Consider the following 19,818-nt stretch of genomic DNA (forward strand, 5'->3'; position numbering starts at 1 on the left):
TGTGTGTGTGTATCATATGCATACAGGATAGATGGGGGAAAACTGTTTAATTTTGCTTATTTACATATTTACTTTTTAATTCTTATTTTAGGGCAAAATACAACTCAGATGGGGACCGGAAGTTATAGCAAGAGCCAAAGTTTTTATGGTCAACATATGGCTCCAAATCCTAAACCAAACAACAAGTTTTTCCAGTGCAAATTCTGTGTGCGTTACTTCCGATCTAAAAATCTCCTCATAGAGCACACTCGCAAGGTTCATGGAGCACAAGTTGGGGGGAGCTCAGTAGGGTCACACGCTGCTGGATACTTAAATTACAATATCATGATGCACGAGGGGTTTGGCAAAGTTTTCTCTTGCCAGTTCTGCACCTACAAATCACCAAGGCGTGCAAGGATTATTAAGCACCAGAAAATGTATCACAAAAACAATCTGAAGGAGAGTTTAACCCCTAGTGCTACATCTGCTGTATCTGAATTGACATCTGCTTCTGTGCCAGTGCAGGAACCTTGCAAGGAATTGCCTGCAGAGGTGATAGAACGGAGCATTTTGGAGTCCATGGTCAAGCCTCTAACTAAGTCCAGAGGCAACTTTTGCTGTGAATGGTGCAGTTACCAGACACCTCGAAGGGAGCGCTGGTGTGACCATATGATGAAGAAGCACCGCAGCATGGTAAAAATATTGTCAGGTTTGAGGCAGGAACAAGACAGAACGTGTGTGCAGAGTAAGAGTGCCCAGAATGCCTCCCCAAACTCTAATTATATCTCTATGAATATGACAGGATGTGATATGTTGAACGCCAATATCTCAAACTTCAGAAGCTCTATGGGCAATTCCCTTATCAGGCTCAACTCTTCTATATCCTCTAAGTTTTCTTCTGTGTCTTATCCTCAAATTAAGTCTAAATTACCTTACAACTCGGGCATAGTTGATTTATCTGACAGATCCCACTATGGAGTTGCTGACATGACAAATTCTTCTGTTGACTTGGAAACAAATAGAATGCTAAATGACTCCAGCTCAGATGAAGAGCTAAATGAAGTAGACAGTGAAAATGACTTGAACTCTGTGGACCACCAGACTTCAGGAATATCTGCAGAGCAACTGATGGGATCTGATGGCAACAAACTACTGGAAACAAAAGGAATTCCCTTTAGAAGATACATGAACAGGTTCCAATGTCCTTTTTGCCCTTTTCTCACAATGCACCGCCGAAGCATCTCCCGTCACATTGAGAATATCCACCTATCTGGAAAGACAACTGTATACAAATGCAATGAATGCCCTTTCACCTGTAAGAGTTCATTAAAGCTTGGAGCTCATAGGCAATGTCATGCAGGTACAACAGCAGACTGGGACACTGTGAATTCTCAGAGTGAAAACATTGTCTCCTCTTTGAATGACAACATGTTTTCTTATGAAAGTGGAAATATAAATGAAAGGAAGTCAGCTGGGATGACAGAAACAGTGCAGCAGAAACAGCAGCAGTTGTCTCAACCCCATTTACAGCATCCTTATAAGTGCACAATGTGTAACTATTCTACCACTACTTTGAAAGGCCTCAGAGTTCATCAGCAGCACAAGCACTCATTTTGTGACAACTTACCAAAATATGATGGACTGCCATCCAACATGCCACAAGAGAGTGAGGCAGATGCTCTCACCTCTGTCAGCACAGTGAAGAAAAGCCAGACGTCAATTCTTGGTCTCTCATCTAAAAATAACTTTGTTGCTAAGGTTGCTCGGAAGGTATCAAATGACTGCCCTTTGGATCTCTCACCAGTGAAGAAAAAAACTAGAATTGATGAAATAGCAAGCAACCTGCAGAGCAAAATAAACCAAAACAAACAGCAAGAAGATGCTGTGATTAATGTAGAGGATGATGAGGAAGAAGAGGAAGATGAGGTGGAGATAGAAGTGGAATTAGACAGAGAAGAAAAACAAACAGAACCAGTGGTGGAGGTTTCTAGTTCTTATGTGCCCCAGCAAATGTGGAGGAGAAAGACTAATGATTCCCAGGAGGATGTAAACTTCAAAAATATGCATCATGATTACAATTCAACCAATGGAGCAGAGATTGAACTTACTTTATCTGAAGATGAGGAAGATTATTTTTCTTCCATTAACATGAAAGATCAGCAGAGCCCTAATGCCTCTGTTCTGGGAAGCCAGCCAAATATGTATGGCCCTGATCAGAACAATGAAAATGTGGAGATTAATGACTCTGGAAAACTTTACTGTTGTAAACACTGTGATTTTAGCAACAAATCTGCTAGGAGTGTTAGCACCCACTACCAACGGATGCACCCCTACATAAAATTCAGCTTTAGATATATCTTGGATCCAAATGATCACAGTGCAGTATACAGGTGCCTTGAGTGTTATATTGACTATATGAACTTTGAAGACCTGCAGCAACACTATGGAGAGCATCACCCTGAAGCTATGAATGTATTGAACTCTGATCACTCTGATCTGATCTACCGCTGTCGCTTCTGTTCTTACACTAGCCCAAATGTTAGAAGCCTGATGCCGCATTACCAAAGAATGCATCCAACAGTGAAAATTAACAATGCAATGATATTTTCAAGCTATGTTGTTGAGCAGCAAGAAGGACTAAACACAGAGTCTCAGACACTGAGAGAGACCTTGAATTCTGCTCCAAAAACTATGGCAACCTCCACCCCCATTGCTCATACAATTACTGTGCCAGCAAGTTTTAACAAAAGTGCCACAAAGAGTTTTAGTCCTGAATGTGAAAATCAGAAGGCACCTTCAGTCAATTCCGTGGTTGTTTATGACTGTGATTTGTGCTCATTTGCAAGCCCTAACATGCATTCAGTTCTGGTGCATTACCAGAAAAAACACCCTGAAGAAAAAGCATCATATTTCAGAATTCAGAAGACCACGCATATAGCTTCTGTTGACAGGAGCTCTGCTCTGGCTCAAATGTCTTTTGAGATGGGATTGTCTGTCTCCTCAAAACTGTCCAACTTGGCTTCTCAAATTCCACCTCCCCCACCACTGCCTCCAGACCTTGCTCCTGAACTCTATTATTGCAAACACTGTTCATACAGCAACCGTTCAGTTGTGGGAGTGCTTGTCCACTACCAGAAAAGGCATCCGGAAATAAAGGTCACTGCCAAGTACATCAGGCAGACACCCCCTACTGCGGGAATGATGAAGGCTGGTGAGCTGCCACCTGGGATTCAGAAACTCTCAGTGTCAGTGCAGCAGTTGAGCCAGGGCAGTTCTGAGAGCTCTGTGATTCCCCTTGAGAATGAAATGTTCTTCTGCCAACACTGCGATTATGGAAATCAGACCGTGAAAGGTGTGCTCATTCATTATCAAAAGAAGCATCATGATTTCAAAGCCAATGCAGATGTGATTAGGCAGCATACAGCCACCATTAGAAGCCTTTGTGATCGTAACCAGAATAAATCATCTGGCAGCCTGCCTACTCACACCTCCAGCACTGAACAGGACAAGACAAAGCTGAGAGCCCTCAAATGCAGGCAGTGTAGCTACACATCACCTTACTTCTATGTATTGAGGAAGCATATTAAGAAAGACCACCCGAATCTGAAGGCCACGGTCACGTCCATTTTGAGATGGGCATTTTTGGATGGCTTGATAGAAGTTGGTTATCACTGTGAATGGTGCGTTTATTCACATACAGAACCAAGTGGTTTGCTTGTGCATTATCAAAGGAGGCATCCTGAACATTATGTTGACTATACGTATATGGCAACTAAACTTTGGGCAGGTCCAGATCCTTCCCCTCCTACCTTAGTGATGCCAACAGAGGCAAAGACCTATAAATGCAGAGACTGCATTTTTGAAGCATCTTCCATTTTGGATATTACTAATCACTATCAGGCTTTGCACCCTTGGGCTATGAATGAGGATGAATCTGTATTGTTAGATATCATTAAGGAGAAACATGTTGATGAGAAAATTGTCATACAGCTTGATGAAGTTAGGGCCAGGATTAATTCTGAAAACCAGGTAACATCACAGATGGACCAGGATGTGGAGGACCCCAGCCTTTCCCAGGAAAACACTATTCAGCTGGCTTCTGCAAACCCTACCATCTCCTCCACTCCATATCAATGTACAGTTTGCCAGTCTGAGTACAATAACTTGCATGGCCTCCTAACACATTATGGCAAAAAGCATCCTGGAATGAAAGTGAAAGCTTCTGACTTTGCACAGGACATAGACATTAACCCAGGGGCTGTGTACAAGTGCAGACATTGTCCATACATTAACACACGCATTCATGGTGTCCTCACACATTACCAGAAACGGCACCCATCAGTAAAGGTCACTGCTGAAGACTTTGTGCATGATGTGGAACAATCGAATGACATCGCCCAGAATTACATAGAAGAGACAAGTAGGATTTTCAAGCAAGGCTATGGTGCATACCGGTGCAAACTATGCCCTTACACCCATGGCACACTGGAGAAGCTCAAAATTCACTATGAGAAATACCATAATCAGCCTGAATTTGATGTTTTTGCTCAGTCACCACCAAAGGTGTCTGCCTCAATGGAGCCAGGCATCGTAACTGAAATCAAGGCCTCCCCAGAAATTGCTGCTGATGGTGTTGGAGAAGTCTCTATCTCAACACCTCATTTCTCCAGTTCTCAATTAGTGTCTCACACCGTGTTCCGGTGTCAGCTCTGCAAATACTTCTGTTCTACCCGGAAAGGGATAGCCAGGCACTACCGCATCAAACATAATAATGTTCGGGCACAACCAGAAGGCAAGAGCAACCTCTTCAAGTGTGCTTTGTGTTCCTACACCAACCCTATCCGTAAAGGGCTTGCAGCACACTACCAGAAAAGGCATGACATTGATGCTTACTACACTCATTGTTTAGCAGCCTCCAGGACAGTAAACAACAAACCCAATAAACTGATCATTCCATCTCCTCCCAAAGATGACACTACTCAGTTAAGTGAGGAGCTGAGGAAGGCTGTGGAAAAGAAGAAATGCTCACTTTGTTCCTTTCAGTCTTTTAGCAAAAAAGGTATTGTATCCCACTACATGAAGCGTCACCCTGGTGTTTTCCCAAAGAAGCAGCATGCTAGCAAGCTGGGGGGTTACTTCACTGTCGTGTATGCTGATGAGCATGAAAAATTAACTCCAACTGAGGAAAGGAATTACTTTGAAAAGCCTGAGGTGGAGAGCAAGGCTCAGGAAACTGAGTGGCTTCCCCTCAGATGCATAAAATGTTTCAAGCTATCCTTCAGTACAGCAGAGCTGCTGTGCATGCACTACGCTGATCACCACAACAAGGATTTGAAGAGAGACTTTACCATAGTGGGAAGTGGCACCCACTCTCATAATGCTGTCTACCAGTGCAAGCACTGTGATACTAAATTGCATAGTATGGCAGAGCTGACCTCACACTTGAATAGTCACAATGAGGAATTCCAGAAGCGTGCCAAACATCAAGAGAGGAGGAAAAAGCTTTTGAGCAAGCAGAAATATGCAGATGATGCTTTTACAGATTTCAAACAAGAAAGGGTAAGGATCTGTGTGTCTGGTCTCCTCTGCTTCCTCTCCCCCAGGGAGAAAAGCAAATCAAAAGCTGTTCTTCTATACCCCAAGAGGCTCCTTATATACTCATGTTCTCTTTGTCAGTCAAATGAATGTAGCTTAATGAGTGATTCAGCATGTCAATGAGCTCTATAAGTCGGCTATATATTCTGCTTTAATTTCCAGCATTCTCCATCTCTTCCTAGATCCATGGGAAGCTCTGCTCCTTCCAACTGTTTACTTCAGGATTTGCCCTGTCTTTCTTCCTTCCTCCTTCCCACCCTGGCTGATAGAGTCCCTTGCGAGGCAGTGCTAAAGGGCAAAGGAGTCCAGGAAAACTGGACATTCTTCAAGAAGGAAATCTTAAAGGCATAGGAGCAAGCTATCCCCATGTGACAAAATACAAGTTGGCAGGGAAGGAGACTGGCCTGCCTGAACAGAGAGCTTCAGCTGGAACTCAGGAAAAAAAAAGAGAGTTTATGAACTTAGGAAGAAGGGGCAGGCAACTCAGGAGGACTACAAGGATGATGTGAGGTTATGGAGGGAGAAAATTAGAAGGGCCAAAGCCTAACTAGAACTTAATCTGGCTACTGCCATAAAAGACAATAAAAAATGTTTCTTTAACTACATTAGCAACAAAAGGAGGGCTAAGGAAAATCTCCATCCTTTATTGGATGGGGGGGGGAAGTATAGTGACAAAGGATGAGGAAAAGGCTGAGGTACTTAATGCCTTCTTTACCTCAGTTTTCAGTAGTAAGACCAGCCAACCCCCTGAGCTGGAAGATGGGGTGAAGAACAGAATGAAGCCCTCATAATGCAAGCGGAAATGGTTAGCGACATGCTACACCACTTAGAGACACACAAGTCTACTGCACTGGATGGGATCCACCTATGGGTACTGAGGGAGATGGAAGAAGTACTCACCAAGCCATTTTCCATCATTTATCAGCAGTTCTGGTTAACCAGGGAGGTCCCAGTTGACTGGAGGATAGCAACCTAGAGGAAGGGCAGGAAAGAAGATCCAGGGAACTGGAGTCAGCTTGTCGGTCTGACCTCAGTGCTGGGGAAGTTAATGGAGCACATAATCCTGAGTGCCATCACACGGCACGTACAGGACAACCAGGCGAACCAAGTCCAGTACACAAGGGTTTATGAAAGGCAGGTCCTGCTTGACTCACCTGATCTCCTTCTATAACAAGGGGACCTGTTTAGTGGATGAGGCAACGGCTGTGAATGTTGTTTGCCTTAACATTAGTTAAAGCATTTGACACTATTTCCCTACAGTATTCTCCTGGAGAAACTGGCTACTCATGGCTTGGATGGGCATCCTCTTTGCTGGGTAAAAAACTGGCTTGATAGCCAGACCCAAAGAGTTATGGTGAATGGAGTCAAATCCAGTTGGTGGCCAGTCACAAGTGGTATTCCCCAGGGCTCAGTATTTGGACGAGTTCTGTTTAATCTCTTTATCAACAATCTGGATGAGGGGATTGAGTGCACCCTCAGTAAATTTTCAGGCAACACCAAGTTGGGACAAAGTGTTGATCTGCTGGAGGGTAGGGAGGCTCTACAGAGGGATCTGGACTGGTCGGATCAATGGGCTGAGGCCAATTGTATGAGATTCAACAAGGCCAAGTCCCAGGTCGTGCACTTGGGTCACAACAATCCCATGTAGTGCTACAGGCTTGGGGAAGAGTGTCTGGAAAGCTGCCTGGCAGAAAAGGACCTGGGGGTGTTGGTCAACAGGTGGCTGAATATGAGCCAGCAGTGTGCCCAGGTGGCCAAAAAGGCCAATAGCATCCTGGCTTGTAATGGAAATAGTGTGGCCAGCAGAATTAGGGAAGTGATCATACCCCTGTACTTGGTGCTGGCGAGGCTGCACCTTGAATACTCTGTTCATTTTTGAGCCTCTCACTACAAGAAAGACATTGAAGTGCTGGAGATTTTGCAAAGAAGGGCAAAGAAGTATACAGAGGGCAAGTCTTATGAGGAGTGGTTGAGGGAACTGGGGTTATTTACCCTGGAGAAAAGGAGGCTGAAGGGAGACTGTATAGCTTTCTATAACTACCTGAAAGGAGGTTGTAGTGAGGTGGGTGTCGGTCTCTTCTCCCAAGTAACAAGTGATAGGATGAGAGGAAATGGCCTCATGTTGTACCAGGGGAGGTTTAGGCTAGATATTAGTAAAATTTTCTTCAGTGAAAGGATTGTCATGCATTGGAACAGGTTGCCCTGGGAAATTATGGAATCACCATCTCTGGAGATATTTAAAAGACCTGTAGATGAGGTTCTTAGGGACATGGTTTAGAGGTGAACTGGGCAGTGTTAGGTTAATGGTTGGATTTGACGATCTTAAAGTTTTTTTGCAGCCTAAGTGATTCTACGATCTTTCTATGATTCTATGGTCTTATGGATGGCTGTCTGTACCTGACAGTTATTTTTTTTATTGCAAGGCTGCTGTTTGCTTTCTCATAGATTTTTTTAGCAAATGGCCCATTTTACTACTCATCAATGTGCCTGAAATAACACATCAATTTACTTCTCAAGCTTATCTATTTCAGTAGATTTTCTGATAAAGAAACTGATGTTTATGTGCATCTGTCCAATATCTTCAAGCTTCAGGCAAGTGTTCCTGTGAACACAAGACCCTTCTCCCCATCTGGAGTAACTCTGCTTGCTGTAGAGAAGCATACAATTGGGGACAGGGGGGAACCATGAAAGAGCATGTCTTGGCCTTGTAAGTTAAAAATAAATGGTCTTACAGAGGACTACTATTATGCAGAAACTCAAGTTTTTTTCTGTGCATGTTCTGTCCACCTATTTTGAGGACTTCCATAGAAGTCAACACAACTGAGGTTGAAGTTTTGCACAATAGCATGTTGTAGTGGGCTGACCTTGGCTGGACACCAAGTGCCCACCAAGCCGTTCTATCACTCCCCCTCCTCAGCAGGACAGGAGGTAAGAAAATAAGATGGAAAAAAACTTGTGGGTCAAGATAAAGGCAGTTTAATAAAGCAAAAGCGAAGTCCATGCATGGAAGCAAAGGAAAACAGATTTATTCTCTACTTCCCATCAACAGGCAATGTCCAGCCACTTCCTGGGAACTAGGGCTTCAGTACATGTAGTGGTTTCTCCGGAAGACTAACACCGAAATAACGATCCCCCCCCCCCCTTTCTCTTAGCATTTATTTCTGAGCAGATGTCATATGGTATGGAATATCCCTTTGGTCAGTTTGGTTCAGTTATCTTGGTTATGTCCCCTCCCAAGATCTTACCCATCCCCAGCTTACTGGCCGTTGGGGGTGAGGGAGGGAAATGTTGGAAAGATAGCCTTGATGCTGTGGGAGCACTGCTCAGCAGTAACCAAAACACTGGTGAGTTATCAACACCTTTCTAGTTACCAATATAAAACACAACACTATGAAGGCTGATATGGGAAAAATTAACTCCATCTCAGCCAGACCCAATACACATGTGTACACTAAATGCAATTTCGCTTATGGTGCAAAATCTGGTCTGGGTATATTCCTAAAAGTGAGATATCAGAAGCATGTTTCAGTATTATGTTAGTATGACTGATTAATACTAATGTGCTTCAATAGGCTTTTGGATACTTGGAAGATGCTTCGAAACTTAAGGAGAGGAAAGTAGTTGGCTACAAATGTAAATTTTGTGTGGAAGTTCATCCAACGCTTCGAGCCATCTGTAATCACCTCCGTAAGCATGTCCAGTATGGGAACGTTTCTTCTGTGTCAGCTACAGTAAAGGTGAGAATTCTGTGAACTGACAGCATTTTTTGTTTGATATTAAGGCCTAACTGAAAGCTCATAGAGGGCTCCGATGGAGTCAAATGTGTTTTGGTTTGGATATTCTAAACAGTTAAGCATGACATCCTAATCTAGTTCTTCAGGTTTCTGCAGCACATTTTGTTTACTTTAAGATGTTTTGACTTTCTTCTGCTCTTCATCTGAGGCACAAAAACTATTTAATTCTCATTTCTTATTTGTCACAAAGGAATTGTTATCATGGATTACTCAAAGACTTGATTTATGAGCAGGAGCTTCTCCCTCAGCTGTTCTGAGCTACTTTTCTGCTTTCTTAGAACCTTAACTGTGTTGTGTTTTTTTTTTTTTTCTCCAACCCATATGCAAAAGTGAAATTTTAGTGCTGCAAACACATATTTCTTGAGGAAGAAATTTTTCACAATGAGGATGGTGTAAAACTGGAAGAGGTTGCCCAGAGAGGTGGTAGATGCCCCATCTGTGGAAACATTCAAAGCCAGGCTGGACGGGGCTCTGAGCAACCTGATCTAGTTGAAGATGTCCCTGCTCATTGCAGGGGGATTGTACTAAAAGACCTTTAAATAGGTCCCTTCCAACCCAAACTATTCTATGATATTCAAATAACCAGCTGAGCCAGGGGTCCAATTCAAGTGGTTAATTGTAAACATGCTGCTGTTTCTTCCTTATACAAGTGGAGACCACCTAGAATGAGGAAAAGGCTGTGCTCCAAAGTCAGCTTTACAGGATATCAGCAGAGGGAGTTCAGGTGTGGTGAGGCTGCAGGAACTGGTTATGTAATTCTTTTTCTCTTGCTGCAGTGAGTACTCAGCAAAATCTCATTCTGCACTTCTCAGAATGTGACCTAAAGCATACTTATTTAATGACATCAACTGTGTGCTATGTAAAGTAGCTGAGTCCTTCAGAGTCAAAATGGTTCTGCCTAAGAGCTTTCATTGTCCTTCCACTGACCTTCCTTTAGCTTATCCAGTACTACTGTCAGTATGGGATGCTTTCCTTCTATCAAGTGATTCCTGCTCTTTCCCCACTTCTCAAGTACAGTTTATGTGGGGTCAATACCATCTTTTGAACAAGTAGATACTAAACAGTAGGGAACAAAAACTAAAATCCAAGACCCAAAAAACATTATATAAATATACTTTCAGTTTTAATATTGCTGCAAAATGCATGCTATGCTAATTAACACTTAGGAAAGGGACCAAGAGATGGGTTGCTTGTTTTTTAATGTATATACATTTTATAATTAAAGACTAGGCTCTCTTTATACAAAAAGTAATTAGTGTAGTATGGTAGGGATACATTTAGAAAGTGAATGCAGTGGGAAACCTAGATATTAAAATAGGAGAGACTGAGGGGCCGAAGGGAGAGAGAACTGATGGCTTTGTGGGGGGTGTGTGTTTTTTAGCAGGAAGCTGAAGATTCTTCAAGCACAACTTTGGAGGGTTTTGAGGGAGCCAAAGACCCTGGAACTGTGGAATTTACAGAAGCTGAATCTGGAGCATCCTTAGAAGATGAAACCAGGCCTGGAGGCTACCACTGCAGGCAGTGTGACCGAGTTTTGATGTCTATGCAGGGTCTGCGATCTCATGAGAGGAGTCACTTGGCTCTGGCCATGTTTACCCAAGAAGACAAGTACAGCTGCCAGTATTGCTCCTTTGTCTCTGCTTTCAGGCACAAGTAAGTTATGGTTTGTTTTCAACAGAAGCACAGACTAGCATGGCTGTTTTTTATGTTGCTTGATGTTGAAGGAGAGCACAATCAATTATATTTCTGTCAGTATCACAACATGGTTCCTATGTGGATGAGCAGCAGGGGATAATAGTCCAAGGGCTGGGCAGGCTTTTTCAGTCTCTCATTAATATCCTGGATCTGAGCTCCTGGCAAGCAGCAAACTTCCCTGTACAGGTCAGGTTGTCATCTACCCTGTAGAAGGGAGTCTCCCACTGCTGTCACTCACCGCTTCCCCCAGTGCTGTTGATGGTTCAGGTGCAGCCAGCTCTGATGCTTCATTGGATAGAGCTCCCAGCCTCTCATTTGCAACCAGATGCAGAACTATAGAGCCTATTCTGTAGCTGCAGATATGCTGGTGAAGCAGGAGCCATCCTCCCAGTGCCAGATATCCAGCCTTTTCCATCTTGGTAGTCTCCATTTCCCAACCTGATAAACACAGACACTGGCTTTCCCTCCTTCAGTACAACTGGGAATTTGGGTTCTTGTGTCTGGAGGATATCTGAGAAGATCTCGTTAATTTTTTTCTCATTAAGTCTGATGCTGTGCAGCTGTCTGACCTCCTGCAGCTCCTTTAACTTGGTAACATAGCTCCTCAATCAGTACATGTGAGGGTGAAAACTCATGGACTCCACACAATCCAATATGAATTAAAGCGAAGCCATTTATTACAGAAACAAGCCTCCTTATATATGCAGTTATTTCCTGATCATGTGTCCACGCTCCAAGCATGCATTAGCTGATTGGATATTGTCTATGTTCTTGAGTTGTCCACATGCCCGAGTCTCACTGCTAATAGGTCTGTTGATTTATGTCTTGTTGAGGCCCTGTTATTGTAGAACTGCCTCACTCCCACAGCAGGTCCTGTTTTCAGCTTTCTGAGGTGGCCTTGAAATTCTTTTGGGCCTGGCTAGTTTAATAACAAATCTCCATCTAATAGAAACCCATCCACACATTAACTTCAAGAAAATCCCTCAAATCTCCCACAAGCACGCACTTTCTGTAGGCAAGGAGACAGTTTTCCTCTGCCCCATCCTCAGTGAGAATTCTCAGACATTTCCTTTAGCCCCAGACAGAATAGAATAGAATAGAATAGAATAGAATAGAATAGAATAGAATAGAATAGAATAGAATAAATTCAGTTGGAAGGGACCTGCAGTAATAATCTAATCCATCTGCCTGACCACTTCAGGGCTGACCAAAAGTTAAAGCATGTTATTGAGGGCATTGTCCAAATGCCTCTTAAACACTGACAGGTTTGGGGCATCGACCATCTCTCTAAGAAGCCTGTTCCAGTGTTTGACTACCCTCTTGGTAAAGAAATATTTCTTAATGTCAAGTCTGAACCTCCCCTGACACAGCTTTGAGCCGTTTCCATGCGTCCTATCACTGGATACCAGGGAGAAGAGATGAGCACCTCCCTCTCTGCTTGCCCTCCTCAGGAAGCTGTAGAGAGCAATGAGGTCGCCCCTCAGCTTCCTTTTCTCCAAACTAGACAAATCCAGAGTCCTTAGCCGTTCCTCATAGGACATGCCTTCCAGCCCTGTCACTAGCTTTGTTGCCCTCCTCTGGATGCATTCAAGTACCTTAACATCCTTCTTAAATTGTGGGGCCCAGAACTGTACACAGTACTCAAGGTGAGGCCACACCAATGCTAAATACAGCAGGATCATCACCTCTTTTTGGTTGTGGTGTGTTTAATGCACCCCAGAATGTGGTTTGCCCTCTTGGCTGCCAGAGGACACTGCTGACTCCTATTGAGCCTGCTCTCAACTAGCACCCTCAGATCCCTTTCTGCAGGGCTGCTCTCCAGCCACTCCTCTCCCAATTTTTACTTATGTCTGGTGTTACTCCATCCCAGGTGCAGAATCAGGCATTTGTTCTTGTTAAATTTCATGCTACTGATGATTGCCCAATGCTCCAATCGATCCAGATCCCTCTACAAGGCCTCTTGTCCCTTGAGAGAGTCAACAACACCTTCCAATTTGGTATCAACAACAAACTTGCTAATGGTGCATTCAACTCCTGCATCGAGATCGCTGATAAAAATATTGAACAGAACTGACCCTAGAACTGAGCCCTGAGGAATACCACTGGTGAGTGGTTGCCAGACAGATGTAGCCCCATTCACTACAACCCTTAGAGCCCTGCCATTCAGCCAGTTCTTCACCCAGCGCACTGTGTACCTGCTCATCCCACAGTTTGACAACTTATCCAGAAGGATGCTGTGAGAGACAGTATGAAAAGCCTTACTGAAATCCAGAAAAAATACATCCACCGCCTTCCCATCATCCCCCAGGCAAGTGATCGCATCAAATTAGTTAGACAGGACTTTCCCTTTGTGAACCCATGTTGACTGTGCCTGATGCATTGTTCTTTAACTACCTTTCAATAGTACCAAATATGATCTTCTCCATAATTTTTCCAGGAACTGTGGTTAGACAAACAGGTCTATAGTTTCCTGGGTCTTCCCTCATGCCCTTCTTGTAAACTGGAATAACACTGGTGAGTTTCCAGTCAGCAGGGGCCTCCCCAGACTCCCAAGACCTTTGACAGATGATAGAGAGAGGTCCTGCTGTAACATCCACTAGCTCCTTTGGTACTCTGGGATGAATCCCATCTGGCACCACAGACTTGTGAGCATTCATCTGATACAGCTGGGCCCTTACAATTTCAGTGTCCACAAATGGAAAGTCACTGTTCTTGCACTCACAGTCCTCTGACTCAGGGGACTAGGCAGCCAAAGATCTATCAGTATTAGTAAAGACTGAGGTCGGTGTGCTCAGCTTACTCCCTGAAATGCCTGTACACCAATGCGTGCAGCATGGGGAATAAGCAGGAGGAGTTAGAAACCTGTGTTAGGGCAGGAGATTATGACCTGGTGGCAATTACAGAGACATGGTGGGACAACTCACATGACTGGAATGTGGTCATGGATGGCTATGTCCTTTTCAGGAAAGACAGGCCAGCCAGGCAAGGTGGTGGAGTTGCTCTTTACGTGAGAGAGCAACTGCAATGTATTGAGTACTGTTCAGGGGTGGATGAGGAGCGAGTTGAGAGTCTGTGGGTGAGAATTAAGGGGCAGGCTGGCAAGGCTGATACTATTGTGGGTGTCTATTATAGGCCACCAGATCAGGGTGAGGAAGTTGATGAGGCCTTCTACAGGCAGCTGAGAGCAGCCTCACAGTTACAGGCCCTGGTTGTCATGGGTGTAGAGTCTTGTATCCAGGCAGGAAAAGCCCCAGGTTCCAGTATAAGTTGGGGAATGACCTATTAGAGAGCAGTGTAGGGGAAAGGGACCTGGGGGTCCTGGTGGACAGCAGGATGACCATGAGCCAGCACTGTGCCCTTGTGGCCAAGAAGGCCAATGGCATCCTGGGGTGTATTAGAAGGGGGTGGTTAGTAGATCGAGAGAGGTTCTCCTCCCTTCCCCTCTACTCTGCCCTGGTGAGACTGCATCTGGAATATTGTGTCCAGTTCTGGGCCCCTCAGTTCAAGAAGGACAGGGAACTACTTGAGAGAGTCCAGCACAGAGCCACAAAGATGATGAAGGAAGTGGAGCATCTCCCTTATGAAGAAAGCCTGAGGGAGCTGGGTCTCTTTAGTTTGGAGAAGAGGAGACTGAGGGGTGACCTCATTAATGTTTATAAATATGTAAAGGGTCAGTGTCACGAGGATGGAGCCAGGGTCTTCTCAGTGGCAACCAGTGATAGGACAAGGGGCAATGGGTACAAACTGGAGCACAGGAGGTTACACTTAAATATGAGAAGAAACTTCTTCATGGTGAGGGTGACAGAACACTGGAACAGGCTGCCCAAGGAGGTTGTGGAGTCTCCTACTCTGGAGACATTCAAAACCCGCCTGGACACCTTCCTGTGCAACCTCATCTAGGTGTTCCTGCCCTGGCAGGGGGATTGGACTATATGATCTTTTGAGGTCCCTTCCAATCCCTAACATTCTGTGATTCTGTGGGAAAAAAGCATTGGATGCTTCCACCTTTTTTTCATCCCTATTAGTCAGATGACCATCATCAAGTGTCAGCTCAATGTTTTTCCTGGCTTTCCTCTTGCTGTTAATGTACTTTAAAAAGCCTTTCTCGTTGTTTGACACAACACTGCCTCTAGTTGAGCTTTGGCCTTTCATGTCTTCTCCCTGCATATGTGAACCACAGCTTTGTAATCTGCCTGCGAAGCCTGACCTCACTTACAAAGATCATACAATTTCTTTTCCTCTTGAGCTCCACAAGGAGTTCCCTGTTCAGCCAAGGTGGTCTTCTGCCCCACTTGCTTGACTTTTGACACAGCGGAATTGCCTGTGTGTGTCATTCTTAAAACCTGACCAGCACTCATGGATCCTTAAGCCCTCAAAAGCAGATCCCCAGGGGACACTGCTAAGTAACTCCCTGAATAGCTTCAAGTTTGCTCTCCTGAAGCCCAAGGTAGCAATTCTGCTGTCATTTTTTTGCGTTACATTTTAAACTCAACCATTTCATGATCACTGTGGCCAAGACAGCCACTTACCATCACATCCCACACAAGTCCTTCTCTACTCACAAATAGCAAGACTAGGAGGGCATCTTTCCTAGCTGGCTCACTGAGTATCTGGGACAAGAAGTTTTCTTCTACAAACTTCAGGAATTTCCAAGACCTGCTTTTCACAGCAGTATGATATTCCCAGCTGATGCCTGGGAAGTTGAAATCTCCCATTAGGACCATGGCTACTGATCCAGAGATTTCTCCTAATTGCCTACATCAGCGCTTACATGCTGGCTGGGCGATTGGTAGTAGACACCCACTACTACATCTCCTTTGTTTTCCATCCCCCTAATCCTCACCCAGAGGCTCTCAACTGTATCATCACTAACTGTAAGGTCTGTCCAGTCAAACCTCTCCTTTACACATAGTGTGACACCTCCACCTCACTTGCCTTGCTTATCCCTCCTGAATAGCCTGTAGCTCTCCATCCCAGCACTCCAGTCATGGAATTCATTCCATCAAGTCTCACTAATATCAGTGACATATGTCTGGGAACAGACTAATGTTTCCAGTTCATCCTGTTTGTTTCTCATACTGCATGTGTTGGTGTAGAAGCATTTCAGATGTGCTTCTAAACCCTCCGTGCTCCCTGGAGCAGTGTAAATATTCCCATTAGCATTACCACCCTCAGGCAATGCCATGCTAACCCTTGGCTTACCTTCAGCTCTCCTGATGGTATCCCCTTCCCCCATCAATTCTAGTTTAAAGCCCTCTCAAATCGTTCTGCCAGCTTACAAGCCAAGAAGCATTTTCCCCATCGGGACAGGTGGATCCTGTCAGGCCCCAGTGTACCTTATGTCTTGTAGACTCTTCCATGGTTATAAAAACCAAAGTTCTGGTGGAGGCACCAGTCCTGGAGCCAGGTATTGCTGTCTTGGGCACATCTGTTTATTCCATTGACTCTATCACTGGGAGTACTGAGGAAGACACTACCTATGCTCCTGAATCTTTTAGCATTCTTCCCAGGGCCCTGAAATCTCTTTTGATTGACCTTGACCTTTTCATTGTGCTCATTAGTACCCACATGAAAGAACAGGATGTAATAGTCTGAAGGCTGTACTAAGCTCATCAGTTGTCTGGTTACATCCCTGATTTGGGTCCCAGGGAGGCAACAAACATCCCTGGAAAAAAAGGATCCTGTCTGCAAATGGATACCTCCATTCCACTCAAGAGAGAGTCGCCGATGACCGTAACTCGCCATTGTTTCTTTTTTGCACTGGTCTTAATGCAGGTCTTGATGTGAGGGGTTGATCTGACCTTGGTGGGAGTACTTACATGGATTCCTCCACTTCTTTCTCATCATGTCCTTCATCTACCATACCCAGAGCCTCATATATGTACTCTAAAGGTAGCTGAGAGGGTAAGGAGGGGTTCCTCTAACAGCTCCACACAGTAACTTGCTTGTAATATGTAAAGTTGCATCCTTCCTCAGGAACTCTTTGAGTACAAGCTTATGATGTGCTGGAAGTAGTTGTTAAAGTCAGTGCTGAGCTTGAGATATGTATTGTATACATCTTTGGTAATCTGTTTTAGTTTTATACCAGGTCATTTTCTATCATCTATTTAAAATATGGGTTTTTTAAATGAAATACTGACTACAAATGTTTAGCCTCTCTTATTTAGGAGACATACTGGTACTCCAGAGAAATAGGGAAAAAATATCTTACCACAAACTCCCTGTTAGATTTATGATGAAAGTAGCCCTGAAACTGGATATATGGTCTGTTTTTTGGGTTTGCTATCATTAGATCTTTGAATACACAGACTTTGGTGTCAGCACTGGTAAACAGGGATTTTCCTGGCTCAGGCTCTGTCAGTCTGAGACTGAAGATCCTGTGAGACCCTGTGTAGCATGAGGGGCTGGAGTAGACTCTATTTGATCTAAATCTTGATATTCACTAGAAAAAAACAGGACAATTTAGATAAATTAATAGGAAATAAAGCTATAGTATGCCTGGAACTATTCTATTAGGATGGTGGTTTGGGAGTGTCAAGGTTTTGATTGTGGGGTGACAATAAAACCATGGCAGATGTATTGTTAACCTCCTCTGTCCCCCCCTCCCCCTTCAACCCCTCCCTCTCCCCCCTTCTGCCCCTCCCTCTCCCCCCTTCCCACTCAGGACAGGCAATTGGGAGGGAAAGAAGGACAGAGAGAAGAGAGTTGGAAAAATAAAAAGTGTTTTACTAATGCTACTAATAAGAATAGAGAAAATAATACAAAATATACAAAAACAATCTTGTAAGTCCCAGCAACTGCAGAGCTGGCACCCGAAGTCCTGGATTGGACTCTGCAGCCAACCGGAGCTGGATTCAGTCTCTCACTAGGCCTCAGTTTGCAGGGACGACTAGCAAGGTCCTCTCCTAATGTCAGCCATAAGGAATAGAAGGGACGAGATCCTCGTGATCTCCCACTTCTATATGAACTATTCACATGAATGGGATGTTATACTCAGTTGGTCGGTTTCTTGGTCACCTGTTTCTCGTTGCCCCTCTCACGAGAGGTGCATCAATTCGTTATCAATAACCTCGCACTCCATTGCTATGTTTACCAAAACATGTATCTGGTTCTCCAGGAAAATGCAGCTAATATAAAAGCTTTAGCTGACAACCAAATTCACTAAAAGAGAAACTTGTTTTTAACAAAACCAGGACAGGGAGGAAGATAAATAAACCAACCCTCTCCAAACTTGTCCATACTTTCTTGTTTCACTGCTGCGCATAAACAGGCTCAGACTACTCTTATATCACAAAGCATTAATATTCCCAAAGAAGAGACTGTATTGGAAATGTCTCCATCCTGATCCGAAGCCATGGAGATGGGTGATAAATTCTCTTCCCCTTCTATGTCAGGCTTTCTGTTGCTCTGATTTCCCCCACAGAAAAATAGCATCTGGTCTTTTCCACCCCTTCTTCTGTTGTTGAGCTTCATTCAGGGTCTCCCAGTCCATTACATCTGAAACTCTGCCTCCTTTTACTCCTAAAATTCATTGACTATAGACAGCTTGGCTGTGACCTTCCCTCTCTGGGGCTCTCTAATCTGCTTTGCTGCTGTAACCAAATGAAGGTTTCTTCAATAGACTTAGAAAAATATTTTCCTTTCCTTAAGAGGAGAAAAAGACTCATATTTTCACAAAAACACTTCACAGAAAAATCCTGTATTAATATTTTTATTGTTCTGTTTGGGGTTTTTCTTGTTTGTTTTGTATTTTTCTCAAATATCCTTTATACTATTAATGATTCTCTTGTTAGTCTGGATTTGGTATAATTTAATTGATAGTAATTTTGCCTTATTGAGTTTAAGTGGCTTGCATTCTGTGTGATAAAATTGGTCACAGATCTCTTTCTTCCTCATATCAGATTCTGCCTTGTTCTGTACACAGACCTGTTTGATATAAAGAACCAGCATGAGAAGGATAGCTGAGCCTGGCCTGCTCTTATTTAAAATTTATTTTTGTTAATAGGCTTTTGGCTTGCATCTGAAGGAATAGCTAAAATGATTTACTATTTTGTTTCTCTTTTTTTGTCTGTCTTTTGATCAGTCTGGATCGCCATATGCAGACTCATCATGGACACCATAAGCCATTCCGTTGCAAGCTCTGTCCATTTAAGTCCTCTTACAATAGCCGCTTGAAAACCCATATACTCAAAACTCATGCTGGTAAGTCAATCAATTCCTTGCTCATACTTCTCCTCTCTCAGTCTTTTTCTCTTGCACTCAGGCACACATACTTGCTCTTTTGTGCTCCCTCCTGATCAATCTCACACACAGTCATGCTCCTTCTCTTTCTCTTATGGGCAATCGCACATGCTCTCCGCACTCTCTTGTGTGGTCACAAGCTCTTCTTGTGCGGTTGTGCACTCTCCCTCTCCCACGTGTGGTCACGTGCTCCCTCTCACTTTTGTTGTGTTCCCTTTCAATCAACCTTGTGCATGATTGCACTTGCTCTCCTGCTTTCCCTCTCTACCTCACACTCAGTCACATTCATTCTCCCTCTCTAGGTTGTGATCTCCCTCTCTCATGTGGTTGTGTGTGGCCTCTGTCATGTGTTATCTTTCTCTCTTGCTTGCTCACTCTCATGATTGTGCTTTCTCTCCCTCTTCATGTGTGACTGTGCTCTCATGAGCTGATTTTTGCTTGCTGCCTCTCACTCTCATAGTCATGTGCTCCCTGTTGCTCAACCTTATGTATGGTTGTGCTCACTCTCCCTCTC

The 19,818-nt window shown here is 44.0% G+C and overlaps 1 protein-coding gene across 1 annotated transcript in view; it reads left to right on the plus strand.

Annotated features, from left to right (window-relative positions):
- Positions 1-19,818, plus strand: part of LOC136114593 (zinc finger protein 462-like) — an 84,429-nt gene that overhangs the window by 648 nt on the left and 63,963 nt on the right. Inside the window, exons 2-5 of the mRNA XM_065859973.2 lie at positions 92-5,538; positions 9,147-9,311; positions 10,750-11,021; positions 19,147-19,265. Coding sequence (XP_065716045.1) covers positions 92-5,538; positions 9,147-9,311; positions 10,750-11,021; positions 19,147-19,265 — 6,003 coding nt within the window. The remainder of the gene's footprint in view (positions 1-91; positions 5,539-9,146; positions 9,312-10,749; positions 11,022-19,146; positions 19,266-19,818) is intronic.

The sequence above is a fragment of the Patagioenas fasciata genome, chromosome W, assembly GCF_037038585.1.
Source record: "Patagioenas fasciata isolate bPatFas1 chromosome W, bPatFas1.hap1, whole genome shotgun sequence".
Lineage (NCBI taxonomy): Eukaryota > Metazoa > Chordata > Aves > Columbiformes > Columbidae > Patagioenas > Patagioenas fasciata.